This window comes from Rosa rugosa, chromosome 4 (assembly GCF_958449725.1).
Source record: "Rosa rugosa chromosome 4, drRosRugo1.1, whole genome shotgun sequence".
Classification (NCBI taxonomy): domain Eukaryota; kingdom Viridiplantae; phylum Streptophyta; class Magnoliopsida; order Rosales; family Rosaceae; genus Rosa; species Rosa rugosa.
Genome location: NC_084823.1, coordinates 27395473 through 27417116, shown reverse-complemented (window position 1 = coordinate 27417116; position 21644 = coordinate 27395473). Strand labels below are relative to the sequence as shown.

Genomic DNA, 21644 nt, shown 5'->3' with positions numbered 1-21644 from the left:
GGTTCCTTTTAGGAAAATCGAACAAACCCGGCCGTTGGCTTGTACGTTACACCTTACAGAAGGATACGAGTCCGGCTTTTTGTTCATGCTTAATTGACAGCTCCATCAGTTAAAGCTATACTTTTTCCCCAGTAATTTCTCAAAAAGATAATAAAGTAGTTCGTTCCATGTTTTCTACAATGCACAGTAATTAAAAGCCCCATAACTTCTCATGCAATATGCAACCCCAAGTTTAAAAGTAACAAAATCTGTAACGCTACAAACGTAAAATCTGTATCGAGATCCTTATATAAACCACACAATAACTCATCGGCCCCCAACAACAAAAGCACAAACACAAAGAGCGAGCAAGATGGAAATGCTCAATCTTCCTTTCATGGTTTTGGCTGCCTTTGCGGTGATAGGAATTCTTCTCTCCAGTGAAGTCGATGTGGTTCTGGGGCAGGCTTGCCAAGGTGACATTCAAGGTCTGATGACGCAATGTGCAGCTTATGTTCGGAAGGGTACTCTATTGCCGCCAACGCCGTCTCAAGGATGCTGCACGGCAATCAGAACGTTAGACATTCCATGCGCGTGCCAGCACATGACGAAGATGGTCGAGCAGCTGGTTGACATGGACAAGGTGGTTAAGGTCGTTAGATCCTGTGGTATCGATATTCCTCGTGGAATGAAGTGTGGAAGTAAGATTCCAAATTAATCTCTTTCTCATAGTTAATATGCACAAGGGATCTGCTGCTTAATTTGACATATTTGATAATGACTCTCATAAGTTTGGCTATCCACCGCAGGTTATACAGTTCCACCGTCAAGTGGTTGAAGTGATACATATGCATCTCCATATATGTATCGGAGTTAAATGAAGTGCTCGTTGAAATAAAGACGCAGTTCATCATCCTTATGTAACCTAAAAGACTTCATATGAATCTACTGGAATAATCAATAATCAAATCCATGATATTTACTATTCATAACAATAAATTAAAATCCCCATGTACGTTAGTGTTTGTTTCATGATAGATTGTACGTGCATGATGCAAACAAATTCCCTCGTAATCGTTAAATAGTAAACTCTGGGCTCCTAAATATAGTGAAAGAGTGGTGAGGCGAGGTGGGAAAAATAATTATCGTTTTTACTAAAAGAAATCGTTAGAGTGAGTGGATAAAAATAAATAAAGTATAAAAACAAAGAGGTTATAAAACTAAAATCCAATTTGAATTCTCTTTTCTTTTTCTACTACCAAGCATGAAGTTCAATTAAAAACTGATAAAGATCTCAAGTAAAACGAGAATTATCCAGAAAAAAAAAATTATAACTGAGCCATCATCTAAATTACCGGGTAGAAATTACGCCATATTATTGCTATTGTACACCATGTAGGTGTACAGTATATCTCCTCGCCAGAATGAAATATCTTTTTTGCCACAAAAGCAAGAAGGGGATGTCTAGAAGAGATTGTCCATCAGACATCGTATATCACCAAAAGAGTATTATCGATCAGGTGATGCATATCACTATGAGACGATGACAAGAAGGTATCGCCAATTAGATATGTCTTTTATTTAGTTTTCCAAACAGGTTTTGACCTTGCTTTTGTTCATTTTGGTGCGGCCGGCTTTGGTGTGTATTGGTTAGCTGTTACGGCTACTGTTTCTGCATCTAGGGTTTGTAGCTGGTTTAGCTTCAGCTTTCTACTTCTGTCTGGGGCACTTGTTTGTTTTCCTTTTGACTTCGTTAGTGAATAAAATTTTACTTTTGTTAGACGCAAGTATTGAAAATAATAAGCTTGTAACCATTGTTTCTTCACAGGCACGAGATTACTAGTTGCAATATACGTAACACTAGTAAAATTTGAAACCAAACCAAGAAATCTTATTAACAGAAATCAATTAAACAACCCCAAATATTATTATGCGCACTTGGGTCTACTTAGATACAGGCTAGCATCTCATCGCCAATCATCAATAACAAAACATGGATCCAAATTGGTGTATGATAATGATATAGAAGAGCATACTTATTTAATTTTCAATTTGGCCTCAGTAAATAGAACATGAAGTTTTACCCGAGGATCATATTTTCGCAACTCAAGTTTTTCTGTCATCCCGGACGGCTTCTTGGTGACATAGAAATATCCAGTCCTAGCAGATGACACAAGTCGGATGAGCATAGTAGCCTTCTTCTTCTTCTTGTCACCCATTCCTTAATTCCAACAAGAGAATGAATTCCAATCAATTAAGTAATAGTGAATTCATATGTATTTCACTTAAGAATGAAATATCATAGATTGTATTAATTGTAATCAACCCTGGGAATTTGGCAGTGGAGGGGCCATGACGGCCATCGATGGAGGCCATAAACAAAAGAACAAAATCATACATGAATTGATACCTGCCCGGAGAGAGAGAGAGAGAGAGAGAGAGAGAGAGAGTGAGAGAGAGATGATACCTGCCTGGAGACTGATAGACGAGGGAGAAGAAAACTGGTAAAGACTAAAAGAAAAGAAACCTTTGTTGTTCTTAATTGGTTTCTGCGTGTAAAGATAGGGGACTAAAAGAAACCCTAACACTCCAAATTTTTTTATTTTTTATTTTTATTTTTTTAAGGGAATACCTTCTTCTTTTATACCTTGGAGATTTTTTATTTTTTATATTTTATTTTATCAAAGGAGAAGGGGTACCTCTCAAACTGCATGAATATCGAAAAAGTTCACACGGTTTAAAAGCACATGAAGTATTTATCAACAATCATAAGAAATTGATAGAGGATGCAGAAAAATTGACGAAAAAAATAGCAACTTCTTGCAGGTGCTCTTATTGTTATAATGATGTTTGCTGCAGCTTTCGCAGTTCTTGGTGGAAATAATGACAAGACAAGCCTTCCCTTCCAACTAGATAGAAGGTTGTTCAAGGTTTTTATAGTTTCAGATACTATGTCACTTGTTCCTTTCACAACTTCAGTGATTATATTCTTGGGAATACTCACCTCACATTATGCGGAAGATGATTTCCTCTGGGGAAAAAAAAAAAAAAACGGGGTACGGTATTCGAATTTGGTCCTCTCCAACATTTTGTTGGAAATAAATGCATTTTTATTTCTTAGACTATTGATGATCTAAGTGTAAACACGAAAATCCTGCAATGAATAAAAGAACATGTGTACAAAATAATATGTTTGATTAGAGCTAATTTCATTTTACCTCCTTAAACTTTACATGTTAAATCAATTGTGGCCCTACACTTTTAATTTTATCACATATACTCTTGTGCTCTCCAATTTAATCAATCACCAATCATTAGTTTTTTGTCAAGTATTTTATAAATTGAAAATGTGGATCTAATGGGATCCCATGTATAATGATGATTCACTAATGTGACATGCACAATTAATTATATCGTATGTGACTACAATTTCAAAATACATCATACAATAGTTGGGAAGAAAGCCAAAGGTTAGACAAGATTGATTAAAATTGGTAAGTACAAGGGCACCCGTGATGAAATTAAAAGTGCAAGAGCACAAATGAATTAGGGTGTAAAGATCAGGGAGGTAAAATAAAATTTGCCCTTTTATTTATGAACTTGAGGGTTACAATCTCTGTGAGTATTCTTTACAAGAATTTTCTCTGATTCGATCTCCCACGTTGATTTGATCCAAAGGTGGCGAGCACTTGATCTTGAATCGAACGGTTGTAGTTTGAACTTTTTGTCGTGTTGGAGATTAAAAGATGGCAGTTGATCGATCAAGAGCCATAGAGGCTTGACCTTGATCTGATTTGGCCACAAATGGTGTCACATAGTGAGCGTTCTTCATCTTTAGTAGTAGACGAATCTGCATGTATGTTTGGTGCTTGTTGCATTGACTGTCCACGAGCTTGATGAAGAACCTTGCAAAGAGGATTTTCTTTGTTGACGACTTGAAGATGATGGTTGATCAAGGGTTGCAGAGGATTAATCTTGATCGATTCCACGAGTGGTGTCACGTGGTGAGTGCTGTTCGGCTTTGATGGCAGATGAATCGATGTGTGCTTGGTGCTTGTTGATTCCACAAGTTTGGCAACTTCTGAGCTTGTAGGTCTTTGAGCTTTGGAGAGATTTTTTTTGTCTATCTGCTATGTCTTCTCTTGATTTGAAAAGAGGTATTTACAGTGTCAGCGTCTTTCTCAATTTAGAATGCAATAATGATGTGACATTAATTTCTTTCCTTAATTATGTAATTAAATCAATCAGTTTTAATTGATTGATTTAATTAATTTTATTAATTTTATTTAAGGAATATGTACATCTTAAAAAAAACAAAAAAAAACTATTAGCCCACCCCACCCTTACATATGTCAGTGAGAATCGAACCTATAACCTTTACAATGTTGGAATTATAACTTACCAACAAGTCACAGCTCACGGGCGAAATATGTCTACCAAATAAAATCATACTTAATCCATGATATTAATCAAAATATTCCTTAATTGTGTAAGCAAATCATTCTATTTTGATACACTGATTTAATTATATTTGTTTAAGGAATATATCAATCAATGATGATTTTATCTAATGCTCGATATCAATCAAATTTAATCTGATTGACATTTACACTTAATGATTGATTTCAATTGAGATCAACCGAAAAAAAGGGAACTGATCTACATTAAATTGGTATTACCTACTGGTGGCTCCAACTTAGGGTTTCTCTACCTTTATCTTCATTCTCGTCTGGCGGCTCCCCCGCTAAGCTAGGCCTCTGGCCTCGTTGGAGTGCAGTTAGTGCAGCCGGGCAGGGTGTTTTTCAGGGGAGCTTGGTGGCTCTTAAAAGAGGCTTTTAGGCATGGATAAAAAGCGTGGTTGAAGCTAGGGCGTTTGGTGATGCAGGTGGTGGCAGGCAGCCAGGGATGTAGCCAGGATCTACATTTGGGGTGGGCTAATTTAAGGTTTGCTTACAAGATTTTTTTTTCCTTTGTCGATAATAATTCGAACCCAGTTTGCTTACAAGAAAATGGGGAAAGAGACCAAAAAAAAAACAGCAACTAAAGAGAAGAAAATGATGCAAAAAAGGGAGAAATATATTAGTTATTAGCAAAGAGAACATCCCTGAGACTCGAACTCAGTCTGCATTTTAGAAAGAGTTAAAATTCTTACCACTTTGCCAACTGGACCAAGGTTAGATCCGTTGTTAGGGAAGCATACTTATACTATGTAAATTATTGGAAGAATCAGCCCATAACGTGGCTACGTCCCCGAAGGCAACGCGGTGGTGCAATCCGATCAAGGCGATCCAATAGGAGCTGTGTTTGACCAGTCAGGCGACCCAGTTCTTCAATCACATGTGTAGAATTAAAAAATTGAAATTGTAACAATTTTCATTAATTTTCAACCATTATATTATTCACTTATTCTTTTAAGAGTATAACACACTCTCATGTTACTTTTGTATAATTTTTTCGTTTACTCTTGGTGTTCACTCCCGTTTTTTTTTTTTTGGTTACAAGGAAGCCCGAAAGGGCCTAAGAAAGAAAGAAACTAACTAGATAACAAGAAGTTAGAGCCTACAACTCTAGTATGGCCACTGCCAATAACATCATCAAGGAGGATCTGAATTGTATGAGGGGGAGGTTGATCCCAGAAAATTGTTCCTCTAGAGAAGTTGATACCATCCTTTGCCAAAATATCCGCTGCAAAGTTCCATTCCCTATGGATGTGGTGGATAGAACAGAGATCAAACTCTTGTATTATATCTCTGCAATTGGCAATAAGAGTCCCAAGAGGGTGACTATCAATATTTCTAGAATTTATGAGGTTAACCACAATGGCCGAATCACTTTCAACTTCCAATATTTTAATGTAGAGATCAAGGGCAAGCTTTAAGCCAATGTAAAGGCCCCAAGCTTCAGCTTCGACAATCTCACCAACTCAAATACTGTGAGTGAACCCTTTAATCTAAACACCAGAACTGTTCCTAATGAGACCACCAGCTCCAATCACACCTGCATAAGATCTGGAACCATCAATGTTCAATTTGAAATTGTTTGCAGCGGGTTTCATCCATTGAAGGGTTACAAACTGATGAGGCCTATCAATACTAGGCTTGAAAGCAATAGAAATCTCAGTAGTGTTGTAAATGATAATGACTATTCATGCAATAGGTATTGCTTAATGTGTGCGATTGACATACTTGTAATGTGCGATTGACAGACTCGTAATGTATGCGATTAACATACTTGTAATGTGCGATTGATTAGTATAGCTATTATATATTGCCATTTGTATACATGATGTAACCATATATAAACCTCATGGTGAGATGAATACAAGAGATATACAATTTTTCCAATTCTCTACAACACGTTATCAGCACGAGCCCTAACCACAGGAAAAAAAACCAAACCATAAAATTCTTCAAAACCTGCCACTGCCACCTTCGAGCCTCACTGCCACAGCTCCTAGCCCACGCTAGCCTCACCTGCGCACCTGCCCCTGCAGCACCTACGCGCCCCTGCGCACGCATCCCTGCTGCCCCTGCAGCGCCAACGCACACCGACTGCATCCTTCTCCTTTCCTGTGCACGTCCGTCTGCTTACAGGCTCCAAAACATCTAGTTCGGAACCTCAGATCAAAATCCTTTCTTCATCAGAGTTCTTCGTCTCTGTCTTTTCCATCTGTCTCTGTCCTTTCTTCATCAGAGTTGTTAGTCCTTGGGGCACTTGGGCCTTGGGCCGAAATTAAAATTCCAATAAAACCATTTCTTTTTATAAATTCGGATAAAGACAATATTTTTGGAAAATCTGATAAAACAGTTTTTGGAAAAACTGATCCCAAAACAGTTGTAACTGTTCAAATCAAATTCAAATTGATTGAACAGTTACGTCTTCTTCTTCTTGTCCGCTCTTTATAAAAGAGGCATGAAGGTTCATTTGCAAAATAAGAAAAAATCGTTTTTTACATCTCTTCTCATAAACACTCGAGAGAAACATAAGTGAAGTTCGCTAGGTTTCAAGGCAACAGTGCCACGCCTTGGAACGAGAGTTGTATCCTGCAGGGCAGTCGTCTACGATCAACCACAGCACCTGTGTGGGGACGAAATTCTGTCTTAGGACATTGCGTTGCATACGCAAGCCTCTCTCAACCAACCAAGTCAGTGATTGCATTTTTGTTAATTCAATTTGTTTTAGTATTGTGATCTTTGGATATATATTATAGTATATTATAGTTGCGATTCTTTTATTTAGTTCTTAAATATATATTGTGTATTTGCGACAAAAGATTGATCAGGAGGGTACTCATACCCCACTTGGTATAACAACCAACGGTTGAAAGAACTGATTTATATTGTATGGTGTTCCTATAGAAAAATTACATAAACTTGAATAGTTTTGAAGCATTTAAGTACTTACCCCATAAATATCAACCAAGGAGTTTTAGATCGATCAACTGAAGCCATGTCCTTTTTCATCCATTGATACTGCAAGAGCATATAAAAAAACATCAAATGCAAATAGAAGTGCAGTCCACAGCTGTAGAATACTATAGACCAGTGCTTAATCATCTTTACCTGCTCAGAATTTTTGGTCCAGTCATGCTCTGTTGAAATCATCGTGATGTGGACACTTCCTTGTTCTATGGAATACCATGGTTTATCCTTTGTTGGGGTTGGCATTGGAAAGTAAGTCTCATAGGGAACTCCAACTTCCCCACCTGAATCTGCAAGAATGTACACTGATCCAGAGTCTATATAGTCCCTGAAAAGTGTAGAAGCAAGCATATATAGAATTAAGTAAACAAGAAAATATGACATTATACTTGTAGTTGTCTGTTTGTACGTGTTAAACAACCACTAGATCCCAAAACGAGTTGTTAGATAATGTACCAACAATGTACACCAAGATAGCTAGATATACTATAAAATGGTATCGAAGCCTCTCAGAGAACTTCAAATTAAGTTCCTAGAGCACGTCTTATGAGTGCACGTACCTCTGATGGTTCCCGATAGCTGTCATGTATGAAACTCGAGAAGCAATAGGGTTGATTTGGTGAAGGAAAAAATCTCATTCAACTAAAAACCCAGTGGCATAGCTTATATCTCCAATGTGGAAGACAGAGTCTACATTCCCGGAATTTATTTCATCCGTCACGGCCTCAATCACTGAGAGGGATCCTAGCTATTCATGTAGAATATTATGTAAATATTTACTTTCCTTGTACATATAGATTTTGTCTCTCTGTATAATTGTAGGAGATCGTTTCCTTTTAGGATTACTCTTGTATCACTTTATAAACCCTATTCTTTGAGGGTAAATATTTATTGAAGCATTCCAAACACATTGAATTCTTATTTTCAAGTTGGTATCAGAGCAGGTCCTGTCGGTTAGCTGGTAAACCGACAGGACCTGCTGCAGCGGAGAAGCTCTGCCGCCCAAGCCGGCTGCACTGCTCCAGCTAGTCTTCTACAGTTCCGTTTTTTTTTCTTTTTCTTTTATTATTTCTCATGAGCAGGTCCCTCTTTCTACTAAATGGAGGACGACGCTGCCACCCTTGCACTCCACAACATGCCCCCTATTATTAATCATTATCATACCACCACTCAAGACAACTCAGCGTTTCCAACTGGCGTTGCCTTGAATGAATCCAATTACACCATATGGGCACCTCTTATGAAGATGAGGATTGGAGCACGAGGAAAAGTTGGCTACCTCACTGGAGCTAGAGTTGGACCGAATGTAGATTCTGTTGAATTTGAAGTTTGGACCACGGAGAATGAAAAAGTAAAGAGTTGGCTAATTGATTCCATGGAGCCATCACTCATGAATCGGTATATCCGACTTCCAACAGCCAAAGATGTGTGGGAAGCTGTTGAGAAGACCTTTTATGATGATTCTGATGAAACAAGGATTTTTGAATTAAATAAGAAGTGCTTTGGAGCAAAACAGAATGGTCGGACTCTTCCTACCTACTACAATGAATTGGTGGGAATGTTTCAGGAAATTGATCAGCGTATGGCTTCTCAGAATAACACAGTGGCTGCAGTTGTTCAAGAGACCACTGCCATGGCACGAATGCGAGTTCACATGTTCCTTAGTGGACTCGATTCAGAGTATGATCAAGTCCGTGGTGAGATTCTGCGAAAAGACCCGAAATTTGACTTGGAACAAAGTTATGCATATGTTCGGAAGGTGCATTCTGAGAGGCAGGCAATGGGACACGCCTCTGAATCCTCTGCCATGGCTGTCCAACGTAAACAGGGACCCTCCTCAGGCTTCTCAACTCCCTCACAACATCGCCCTCCAGGTAAAACAAATCCATATGCAAATACAAAGTGTCCAGTTTGTGGAGATTTGGGTCATAGCAAGCAACGGTGTTATGAAGTGATTGGCTACCCTGATAGGTGGGACTTCACCAAGAAACCGCGGAAGAACCTTGGAAAAGCTGATGTGGCTACTACAGAGGAAACGCAGCTTCGCCAATGTAGCACAGTCAGGTATGAAGGGTAAGGTATCTATGAATAGTTCTTGGATAATTGATACAAGTGCATCTGACCATATGACTAATGATCCTAGTCTCTTAGAAAAGCTAAAACCCTCCTCTCAACATATTGTTTCTACTGCTGACGGTACTCCAACTCCGGTTACCGGAGAAGGTTCTATTGTCATGTCTAATACATTGACCCTTGATTCTGTGTTGGTTGTTCCCTCATTGGCATATAATCTCCTATCTGTTGGCCAAATTATTCTAGCACTAGCATGTATTGTGACCTTTTATCCCTCTTTCTGTGTGTTTCAGGACATTCTGACTCGGCGGATTCTTGGTTATGGTGTTAGAAGGGGGAAACTCTACTACTTGGATCTGACAGAGAGTGGAGAACAACAGTTGTTAGGACAAGTGAATCAGGTCAATGGAGTAGAGAATGCTAAGGAAACAGTGTGGCTATGACATCGTCGTTTGGGTCATCTATCTTTTAGTTATCTTAAGAAACTACAACCTCATTTGTTTCGGTTGTTAGTGATTCTGATTTTCGTTGTGATGTATGTGAATTGGCTAAAAGTCATAGAATTTCGTATTCACCTAGTCTTAATAAAAATCCCATTCCATTTATGAAGATTCATTCAGATGTCTGGGGTCCTGCCAAGATCCTTTCTCTTTCTGGAGCTCGGTATTATGTGACTTTTATTGATGATTGTACTCGTATGACTTGGGTATCTCTGTTAAAGAACAAGAGTGATGTATGTTCCATGTTCCAAGATTTTCATAAAATGGTGTCCACGCAATACCAACAGTCTATTTGTATTTTCCAGTCTGACAATGGTGGTGAATATGTCAATGGCCCTATGCAGAAGTTTATGCAATCTCATGGAATTCGACATCAGACTTCAAACTCATATACTCCTCAACAGAATGGATTGGCAGAAAGAAAGAATCGACAGTTACTTGAAGTTGTCCGTGCTTCTTTGTTTGGCATGCATGTACCTCGTGAATATTGGGGAGAAGCTGTAAAGTCCGCCGCCTACCTCATTAATCATACTCCTTCTCGGGTAATTGAATTTCAAAATCCTCAGCAGAAACTTTAGAAACTTCTGTCACTTCCGTCGCTACCAAATCTTGAACCTCACGTGTTTGGGTGCGTAGCCTATGTTCACATTCCCAAGCCTCAACGCAGCAAGCTTGATCCTCGTGCCCGTAAGTGTATATTTGTTGGTTATGTGGAATTTCAAAAGGGTTATCGTTGTTATGATCCCCTTACTAGCACTATGTATGTTTCTCTTGATGTTGCGTTTCGCGAATCTGAGCCTTATTATTCAGGGGGAGTTTCCAAGTCTTCCCTTCAGGGGGAGAGAAACTGTGAAGGAAATTGTGAAGGAAATCCTCGGGATTTATTTGCATTTGAAGAATTCAAAGATTTAGAGGCCTTGGAGTCCAAATTTGGAGTTGGGCAAATATTAGTTGAAAACGACATTGATGTTGAGGCAGGAAACGAAAAAGAATTGGCAGGAAACGAAAAAGAATTGGGAGAGGCAGGGAACGAAAAAGGAATTGGAGAATTGGACACTTGGATTGTATTGACTATTGACCAAGTCTCCGATATGAGACTTGTGTCCCAATTTCCAATGTGGAAATTGGATTAATTAATTTCACGTGCAGACCTAGAGTTAGGTTGCACGTGAGGGGGCATGTTGGAGATGAAAGATCCCAATCTGGAAAAGTGACAAATAAAATATAACTTATAAGTTGGTGGATCTCACCCAATTGTACCGAAGCCTTTTGTGGTTAAAACCCAACACCTAACGGGTGGTTAAGTTGGGACAGTATCGGTACAATGGTGGGCCTTTGAGGGTAAATATTTATTGAATTATTCCAAACACATTGAATTCTTATTTTCAAGTATTCATGCCGCAAGATTAAAATCAGCCTTTTCTTTTCCTTCGAGGTACGTAGAAGAAAAACAATGTACTGTATAGTTAGTTTCTTTTTTCCCCCTCATTTTACTAATTTTATCCATGTTGATTTACTAAATTAAACACGACATGTTGTTCTGTGAGTTAGAACGATGCTCAATTACTATTGTTTGAGTCTAAATTTCTGCAGTACTAAAAAAGCATCACAATTCATATACCTGAATATAATGCTCGACAGAAGAATCACGAGGAGCCTTTCCCATGTCGCCAAATGCAAGAAATTTGAGTTCATCAGATCCTCCCACAGGGGGAGTGTGGAATTGGATTCGATCACTCCAACCAACTGAATCACTGCATTTTTTTTTTCAACCCCCAAATAAGAATCAATCTGTCTTCTTTTTCCAGTAATCATTTTGAGGTTTATTATGAATGAATTTACCTTCCATATCTATAAGAGAAGCTAGATGAAGGCTTAAGTCCTGTCATCACTGCTGAATGAATGAAGCCTGGATCATGCCACCCAAAGTCTTTGGCTGGACTTGGAATAGCAGGTGAACCTATCAATTAGTAAAGGAAATAATTAGAAGGGATAAGAGATTGAAAACCATATAAGGTAAGGTTTTCTAACTTTACCCTACATGGTTTCACATTACCTCTGTATATGTGATGAGGAATGTGGTCAGTAAATGTGGTACGTATATATGTAATCTGTGACATTAAGTAATTTTGTACATATATGTGATATTAAGCATTTCTCCTATAAAAAAATATATATATATTTTTACAATGATGAGACTCACTCTGCATGTCATCTTGTGAAAATGTGGTAACTACTGAACTCTGTGATTTTCCATCTCCATATTGTACTTGCTGAGGTTTCTCATCTCCACTGACCCATGTTAATTTCATCTGCACCATAACTCATGTTTCATTCTTTTAGAACTAGCTAAATGCTATCCCAAGTTCATAGTTACAAACTTACAACAGTACGTGTCACTATGTCAACTTGGGTTTCGACCATTGCTTGACACAACTTGAATATGACAATACTCTAAACACGATTGATCGAATTGGTAAATGTCTATTTATTTACCGATGTTCCAGTTGAGTCTATGCTCGAGAGATGTCCATACAGTGGCTTGTTTGGATTGGCAAATTTCAGAGGGTTTGCTTTCTTCAAAATGCAAGGGACCTCAAATTCACCAGAAAACAAGACGAATTCAATGTCGGTTCTGATGTTAAATTGTTAATAACATGAAATGTTAACGAACCACTGCAGGTGGAGATAGCACATTGACTGGTACCATTCTGATAACTTTTGCATTCCTTCTTCTTGCAACTGAGGTAGTCAGGATCAGTGCTCATGTGATCAGTGCTCATGTATGTTGCCTGCAAAGGAATTAATTAAATATGAACGGTTTCCATCATAAAACTATCAAGTGCCGATTCACCAATCACAACTGGAGTTCTTTTGTTAAGAATCAATCACAAGTGGGGTTGAACAAGCATGTTTGTCCTTGGACATGTCCTAAACATTTGTTTTAGGATAATGTACTTGAGCATTTTCCCTTTAATTTTCATGATCAAACTGTTCGTGTCTTATAAATTTCCAACCCTATCCAATTTCCTATTCCTTCCTTAATTAAGAGCATTCAGTTTTCAAATCCAGAAGAGATCGAGAAGAGAGTAGTGTGTGGGGATGTAGCTCAGATGGTAGAGCGCTCGCTTAGCATGCGAGAGGTACGGGGATCGATACCCTGCATCTCCACTCCTACATTTTTATTTTTATTTTTTTTGGTTATTTATTTATTTTTTGTTATTAAAAGTTTGGAGAGAGGAAGACTATATCCTACACCTCCGCGTCAAGATAGACCTACAATCTTGATCATGAATGACTGACTTTTTATTTTTTGTTATAAAGAGTTTGGAGGGAGGAAGAATATATCCTACACCTCTGCGTTAGGACAGACCTACAATCTCGACCCTAAATGACTTTTTATTTTTTGTTATAAATAGTTTGGAGGGAGGAAGGCTATCCTGCACTTCTGCACAAGGGCAAACCTACAATCTCAATACTGAAGGACTGACTTGGGACACGTATCTGTCTCCACAACTCCCAGGTATGGATTCCCGCAGAAGATTTACAGATCATGCATGCGACTCAACGCAGGACTGCTAATAACGGGGATCGAATTCGAATTGAGACTCAACCACAAGCCCGCATTGAATCAAGGCATCAGGGTAAGACTTTATACTTTGATTTTGTTTTTACCGTGACTTGTGAGTATCTGCATCCCATAGATTTATCAGTTGTCACTCGCACTTTCACTTTCACTCACCTTCCTCGGCCCACAATCAACTGATCAGAAGTCAGATCGGCGCAAGATCTACAATCTAGAACAAAATCTCGCTTGGCCTCCCGGCCGCGAGTTGGCACGCCCGCGCACACGTCACCACTCCAGAAGGACACATGTAAACCAAAGAAGCTCTTGGCCCACTGACACACGGCCGAGACGATTTTTGAGCGAACAAATGTAAACCCTAAAATATATATCGCCAAACGTTATTTAACGTTGAAGTCAAAATTTTCTGAATTTGACTTTGTCCTCGTAAAGTGATAGACTTCCTTGCTCACACAACTGATAATTTACAAGATCTATCACTGCGCTATAAAAAATAAAAATAAAAAAAAAAGGAAAGAAAATGGGAAATACAAAGACACCTCAGTTGATGAAGCCCTACTCATTTTGAATGCAATCAAACATGTGAACGAGCGGCGACAAAAAACAGTAGTACTACTCCAGCACGTTTATATGACAAACGCAGCAATAGGTAGTTGTCCACAAGATCTTCCCGCACATCATCAGTGCAGAGCAATTTTATGAGGAACTATTCTATAGATATGATGAAAAATTCGACCCTCTAATATAAATCTATGGAGAATGCACTAGTCTCATGGTTGATTATTGTAATTTCCTCCACTATCCTATACATATCTAAAACAAAAGCACCAAGCATGTTCATTTCAAGTTGCTATAGAACCAAGTAGGAGAGAATCAGTTTGGGGACAATGACACCTAAATGCAATGAAAATAATACTTGAAAAACATATTTAATTGTACGAGATGATGAGCAAACATGGTATTGTTGCCTACTCTAACCAAGAGTCGACAATTCATTGAAAAAGTGCTAGCACCTCTGTTACTCGTATATGGAGGATGAACTTCCAAAAAAAAAAATTGCCTTCCAAATCTTCAAAAACTGATTTTGAAAGTATGAATAGAATCTAAAAAAAAAAAAAAAAAAAGGTATGTTATTGATTTTATTGGACGATGGGCATTATAGGAAAATTAGAGAGTTGTAGATAGCAAATTGGTTATTTATAAAAGTAAGTTGGAGGTCTATTAAGTAAGGAGGTCCAAATGCCAAATTTGGAAGTATGAATAGAAGCTCCCCATAAATGAAAGTGCAAGAATAAAGTGCAGCAAATAAAATGCAGGAAGATAAAGAACAAGAATGTAAGCCGCGGGAAATAAAGTGCAGACAAAGTAAACAACGAAAAGATAAATTACATGAATGTAAAGAACGACAATGTAAAGTACATGAAAGATAAATACCGATAAAGAGAGCGATAAGATAAACACGTAAAGACTGATAAGTGTTGTAGAAAAGCTGAAATGTATTGAGATAAAATTTGAGTAATCGCGTAGAGCGTTTGGTCGATGACTTCTAACAATGAATCCTAAGATCCTTTTTATAGTGAAGCTAAACTACTGAATGAAGGAAAAGAAGCAATCTCAGCCTTTACAGCTAAGACCGCATTGATTACAAATAGAAAAGTATTTACGTTTGTGATATTTTTGACGTTATCAATGATTGATTCTTTCATGAGCAATCAATCAGGCCTTGTAACTGATGATTGGCAGTAAAACCCCTTAATGCTTATCAAGTTAATTAAACCAAGCTTTGGTAACGTTTCTCCTGACAATCAAGCTCTTCAAAGTGTCGTGGCTAATTAGTCGCAGTCATTCATTACGCCTTATGGGTCCGCGGTCATTCATTAAGCCTTGTGAGTCATTTGATCTCAGTAACGGTTCTCTGAACACGTTATCTTCTATCATAAATTCGAGAATCAACTTTGTAAATCTTTAATGTGTCGTGGCTAATTAGCCGCGATCATTCATTACGCATTGTGGGTCAGGCGCACTTATCTGCCACGTGAGCCTTGCCAAATATTGGTTCAAACAACTACCACCTAAGAACCGCACCGAACCGCCGGTTTGAGGGTTTGAGGGGTGAAAGAGGGTTTGAGGGGACATGTTGTTGTAGAGATCGTTGAGTGACCTGGATAATGAGCCTCTGGTGAAGCTTGTTGGAGGAGAACTCACTGAAACAGTAGTAGCACATGATGTGATTGGGCGGTTAATGATACAGTGTGCTCTACAGGCTGTAGCCTGGTCTAGCGCAGGTATTCTTGTTAGCTATATACTTCTTAAAGGACCTGATAATCGTAGTAATGACTAATAAGAGTAGATTTGACTGTAGGTAAAAAGTTTGTTTTCCCTAAGTTGTATAGATGTGATTTTGTTCCTATTTAAGTAAACTTGCATAGTGAAATAGTTCAGTGGTATGCCACATGTGAAATGGCGTAGTGTTTGGATACTCTGGCCCAGTGGGGCCCATTTTTTGTGCCAGGGATTACATAAAATGGAAGCCAAGATTTAAATATTTTGCTTTGTTACTTGATACTAGCTGGATGTTATTGTTGCACTTTGCTATTCATTTCCCAGCTAGTTATGATTATCTCGTATTAAATGTTAATTCTTATAGCCAAACTTTGAAGCAAGGCCTCATCTCTCATTCTCATTCAAAACTAAGACCAAGAAAAATAGAAATATTGTATACCAAAGACAAGAAAATCTTTAGTCAATTCTCTACTCTCAAACAGAAGAAAAGAAACCCTAGTCACGTAGCACCAAGTACAGAGTGGGGGGGGGGGCTTCCCCTACTCTCCTTTATGCTATTTCTCTATTCCTTTCTCCTTTGGTTAAGTCTTTTGTAGTGAATACCAAGTCCCTCGTGCTGACTTTATCTCATTTCTTGTCAGATCTTTTTCCCTTCTCAGTGAGTCCGACCCTTCCCCGAAAACCCTCCTTGAACTTCCGTGTCTACACCCGATTTGAAGAATTTCACTCTTATATATATACCTACTTGCTTTTGGCGATCTTTGCTTGATCCTTGTGTGTTTAAGAGTTTGTTGGGTTCAATATTATGCGCTTAATCTGCAGTTTCTTCTTGGTTGGTGAGATGTGGTGGGTTCTATGCTGGTAAGGCAATCTTCAGTTTGTGGTGGTAGTCATGGTGTAGGTTTATAAATTCTCGGGTTTTGGTTGTTTTGATTTTGTGGGCTTGGGTAGGGAACTAGGGATCATGCTTAATTTGGAGATGTGGGCTTTGTAATTTTTAGTGCGGTTTGTCCACTTTACTATTGCCCTTTTCGTTCTGTTGCTTTTGCTGTGCTGCATCTACCGTAAGTTATTGAATTGATTAAAAAAAAAAAGATACTTTTAAGGAAGGCAGTTCTGAGAACAGTCTTCTGGTATTTCTCATCATTCTTTTAGCAGGATGGTTTATTTAATGGGCATCCCCAATTTTCTCCTTTGCAGAATTAGTCTTCATAAAGAAAAATAATTTCTGACTTATCACAAAAAAATAACATTAGAGATGATTAGGATTCCATTGTGGGATTCCCATTCTAGACGTCTTCTCGATTCCACTTCTCATTGTACCTGAACGATTAAGGCTATGTTTGATATAGCTGTGCTTTAAAGAAAAGCTGGCTTCTGTTTATTTCTGAGAATAAGTAGCTGAAAAACAAAGCAGCTGCGTGTTTGGTAAACTGGCTTTTTATAAGTGCTATCAGTGGCAAAAGCATTGGAAAGTGTTTGGTCAACTCAAACTGGCTTGTGCTTTTTGTTTGTAGAATGACTAATTTGGACATGAAAGATTATTTTGCCTTGATTATTTGGTAATACAATGTTGTTCAAATGCTCCTGCTATCATTTTCAATCTTTATTATTTCCTTATAAATTTTTGTTAACTTTCAATTTTTATAAATCATGGTGACCATATGATTAATATTGGACAATTTTAAAAATAACTTATACAAATATATTAGTAACATTAATAACAATTGATTTCTGATTGGCATCAAGTAACCACAAAAAAAAATCATAACATTTTCAAATGTCCACGTTATTACGCGTACTCATCAAACTCTGAGTAATGCTATTTCTTATTGTTTCCATTTCTTGTGCACCATGACCATGATATTCTTCTTCTACATCATCATCTATTTCTATCACACCACTTGACCTATCACCCGAACTTCCTTCATTGCGGATAAAATTACTGTCTTTGCTATCAAATCTAGTCCAAGCTTTAGTACCTATGACAACAAGATACTAAATTAGTTGAAAGATTTTGAAAAGCAAGGACACAAGGAAAAAAATAAAAAGAGTAAAAAAACCCGACATAAGAAAGCAAAAGAAGGTGAGACTTTTTTTTTTGACTTTGTCAAGGGAAACCCAAAGGCTTCCTAGGCTCAAGATAAACCCCTTCGGCGCATGTGAAATGCTCCAACTGTGCATTGCAGCACAGTGTCTGGCCACTTTGACAGCTTCAGGGTTCGAACCTAGGTTGGGGATCACACCCAACTAGGCAAGAACCACTAGGCCACTTGCAGTGGTTAAGTTACGACTTTGGTCTGTGGTCTTCCAAGTATGAATGTTTGATTAATCAATCATGCCTAAATCAAAGATTTTGGTCTGTGGTCTTCCCCCCAATTCTGCACGTCATATGAGGTATAATGATCAAATAAATCAACAAGATGAATTTGCAGAGCCTCTTATCAAGGTGTACTTAACCCAAAGTAAAACAAGAATCAATTGAAAATTACATATTAAAATGTTGTCTACTGATTTTTCTGGGTTAGAGAATCAATGCTACAACCCTAAAACAGGCATTCAAAAAAAATTTCCCTTCTTTTGATAAATGTACCGAAGTTCGAATATGGATCACTTCACACCGTAACACACTAGAAGTATGTGTTATAGTCCAACTCGAGAAAAAAGCATTCCAAAATATATTGACTTCTTCATCTGGCTCATTAATGAAACATTGGCACACTGCATAGATGCTCTATATTCCACTCAACTGTAGTTGTGTGGAAATACAGGATTTTTTCCCCCTTTCCCTTAATTAGACATCTTCATCTAATTTACTCCATCTCCTAGCATATTCTCTGCGAAAGTTCCTATGTCTCCACTGTATCAAGGGGTTGGTAAGCCAAATCATATCAAAGCTTTGAGAAACCAAACCACAGGGGATATATAAACCAAACCATGGAAAGTTATAATAAGCTATATACTTTAGGGTCATAGCTAATCAAATGGAGATCCATAAATATGGATTTGCCTAGCCTAGTGCCACTGATGGTAACCACTAAACTAAATTTGTGAAGCATATGAACTATTAGTTCCTATATTAGCCTAGTTCCTTTACCAGTTCATAAATTATACACCTCGCAACCTATATTAGCTTCTTCTAAGTTGTTCAATGCAACAATGTGCCCATGACAGCAACCTTGCTAACACATAACTGAAAAAAGAAAAGGTCCGCAGCCTTAATTAGCATACCCACTCATGAATTCAAAACGAACCAGATGCTTTCAAAACCTCAGGTGTAACAAAAAGGGACTTGGCTTCTCTGCTATAATATGACATGCTATAATTTGCTTGGATTCTATCACAACCGTCAGATATAGTTTTAAGGGTCAGCTGATGTCACATCAAGAAACATCAAGAAGTTTTAAGGGCCAGATGATGCACTTTTTTTTCTAGCAAATTATAGTTATAGCAGAGAAGCCAATTTCAACAAAAAGGTAGTCAACTTCCAACATGTTCTCTTGCAGCACAAAATGCTGCAAATTGAATCGCATAAGACTTGAAACACCATACTACTCTTCTATTTAACCCCCCAATGTGTGTAGACGCATTTTTTTTTTTGTGTACTTATTTTTTTTTTTCTCAAAATTTTGTTGAAGCACTAAAGATATCGAGAGAGAGATGTTTTTACATCAATTAATTTTGTATGGAAATAGAAAACAAATTTTAATTTTTTTTTTTAAGGCAAAAGAACTTGAGCTTTATTAGATTAAGTAGGAGAAGGAGTCTCCTTTTGGACTAAATCCCATACAATCTGGAGTTGATTTTAGCGAAAACATACATTGCTCAGACTCAAAAGCTATGCGCTGCTCTGTTGCAAGTTCGAGGGGCATAGCTGATTTGCACCTGCTGCAGACCTCTTAAGGTAGCTTGAATGTCTTCAATGAGGGATCCATACACTGTAGGCATTGAAGAGTTGATATAGATATCATGAACTGCAACCTGACAATCAGTTTCAATGATAACAGAGCAATTAGTTATATTGTTTGAGAAGTTCCAGCCTTGCATGATATGCTGAACTAACATACTGAGAAACAGAGTGAAAGGCGGCTGCTACTGAGCCATTTGATGTCCGGAGAAGTCCACCAATTCCTCCTTTTGTCATGTGCGGCACAAAAGCCCCATCAATATTAAGTTTGAACTCGGCAGTACTAGCAGGCTTCCAAGTATGCAGAGTAGATGATCTCGATGCAGAAGTAGTAGCTCGAGATTTTTGAAATTTTTTCAAGCCAAGAGAAGCACTTGAACAATATATCTGTAGTACTGCTAGTAGTAGTCAAGAAGGACAAAGCAACAAGAGACTTGGGATTTTGTTATTTTATTTACCTTCTCCAAGAACGGAGTATATATACAAGATACATCGAGTCCTATTAGGAAACTAATAACAACAGAATAATCCTAATAATACACAATATTCACAATCCTAATTACATGGCATGACTCACGCCAACACTCCCCCTCAAGTTGGTGCATACAGATCACGGATGCCCAACTTGTCAAGTGAGTCACGGAAGGCTTTACTTGAGAGAGTCTTTGTAAGAATATCCGCCAACTGTTCTTCAGTAGGAACAAAGGGAAACATAATGACATGTCCATCCAGCTTCTCTTTAATGAAGTGTCGATCTACCTCCACATGCTTCGTGCGATCATGCTGAACATGATTGTGAGCAATTTCAATTGCAGCCTTATTATCACAATAAAGCGGCATAGCCTTTTTCTGTCTGAACCCCAAATCCCTCAACAAATTTCTCAACCACAACATCTCACACAGTCCTCGAGCCATTCCTCTATACTCCGCTTCTGCACTAGAACGAGCCACCACCTTCTGTTTCTTGCTCTTCCAAGTAACCAAATTACCACCCACAAACGTGAAGTAGCCCGAAGTAGACCTGCGGTCTGTAATATTACCTGCCCAGTCCGCGTCTGTGTACCCAGAAACATCCAAGTGACTATGTTTTGAAAAGAGTAATCCCTTCCCTAGAGCAGACTTTAAATACCGCAAAATACGAAATACAACATCCATATGAGTCTTACTGGGATTATGCATAAACTGACTCACCACACTAACTGCATAGGCTAGATTTGGTCTAGTGTGGGATAAATAAATCAACCGGCCAACTAACCTCTGGTATCTTGCTTTATTCGTAGGCACTTGATCCAAATACTCTGTTAACCTATGGTTCTGCTCAATAGGAGTATCAACAGGTTGACAGTCAAGCATACCTGTTTCTGCCAGCAAGTCGAGAACATATTTCCTCTGACTCAACACAATACAATCCTTCCCACGAGCAACTTCAATTCCCAAGAAATATTTCAAATTACCCAAATCTTTCATCTCAAATTCAGAAGATAACTGACCTTGTAACCTTTGAATCTCCTCAAAGTCATCACCTGTCACAACCATGTCATCAACATAAATAATCAAGGCAGTCACTTTACCACACCGATGTTTAAGGAACAAGGTGTGATCTGAATTGCTCTGCCGGTACCCAATTTTCTTCATGAACTTGGTAAATCTGCCAAACCAAGCTCTGGGAGATTGCTTCAAACCATAAAGAGATTTTCTCAATTTGCACACCACTTGCTCTCCAGTAGAAGTACCATATACAGGAGGCAAATCCATATAAACCTCTTCATGCAGATCACCATGCAAGAATGCATTCTTAACATCAAACTGTTGTAACGGCCAATCAAGATTAGCAGCTAACGAAAGAAGTACTTGAATTGTGTTAATCTTGGCCACTGGTGCAAATGTCTCATCAT

General features: G+C 38.2%; 2 protein-coding genes, 1 non-coding gene and 1 pseudogene across 3 annotated transcripts; 2 read left to right on the top strand and 2 right to left on the bottom strand.

Moving 5' to 3' along the window:
• The first annotated feature begins 352 nt into the window (after positions 1 to 352).
• Positions 353 to 817, top strand: LOC133744588 (protein LIM3-like). Its single transcript, XM_062172673.1, has 2 exons — positions 353 to 680; positions 789 to 817. Exons 1-2 carry the CDS (start codon positions 353 to 355, stop codon positions 815 to 817), a joined length of 357 nt encoding a protein of 118 aa, XP_062028657.1.
• A 1093-nt stretch (positions 818 to 1910) lies between these two features.
• Positions 1911 to 2557, bottom strand: LOC133742400 (uncharacterized). The gene is made up of 2 exons (XM_062170053.1): positions 2447 to 2557; positions 1911 to 2200 (listed from the first exon to the last, which is right to left on the bottom strand). The coding sequence occupies exon 2, from the start codon at positions 2196 to 2198 to the stop codon at positions 2016 to 2018; it is 183 nt and encodes a 60-aa protein (XP_062026037.1). The 5' UTR covers positions 2199 to 2200; positions 2447 to 2557; the 3' UTR covers positions 1911 to 2015.
• Positions 2558 to 7379: 4822 nt separating this feature from the next.
• LOC133744587 (probable inactive purple acid phosphatase 27) lies at positions 7380 to 19986 on the bottom strand (annotated as a pseudogene).
• On the top strand, positions 13072 to 13144 carry TRNAA-AGC (transfer RNA alanine (anticodon AGC)). The gene has a single exon. It is a non-coding gene; the product is annotated as a tRNA-Ala (tRNA).
• Positions 19987 to 21644: the final 1658 nt, after the last annotated feature.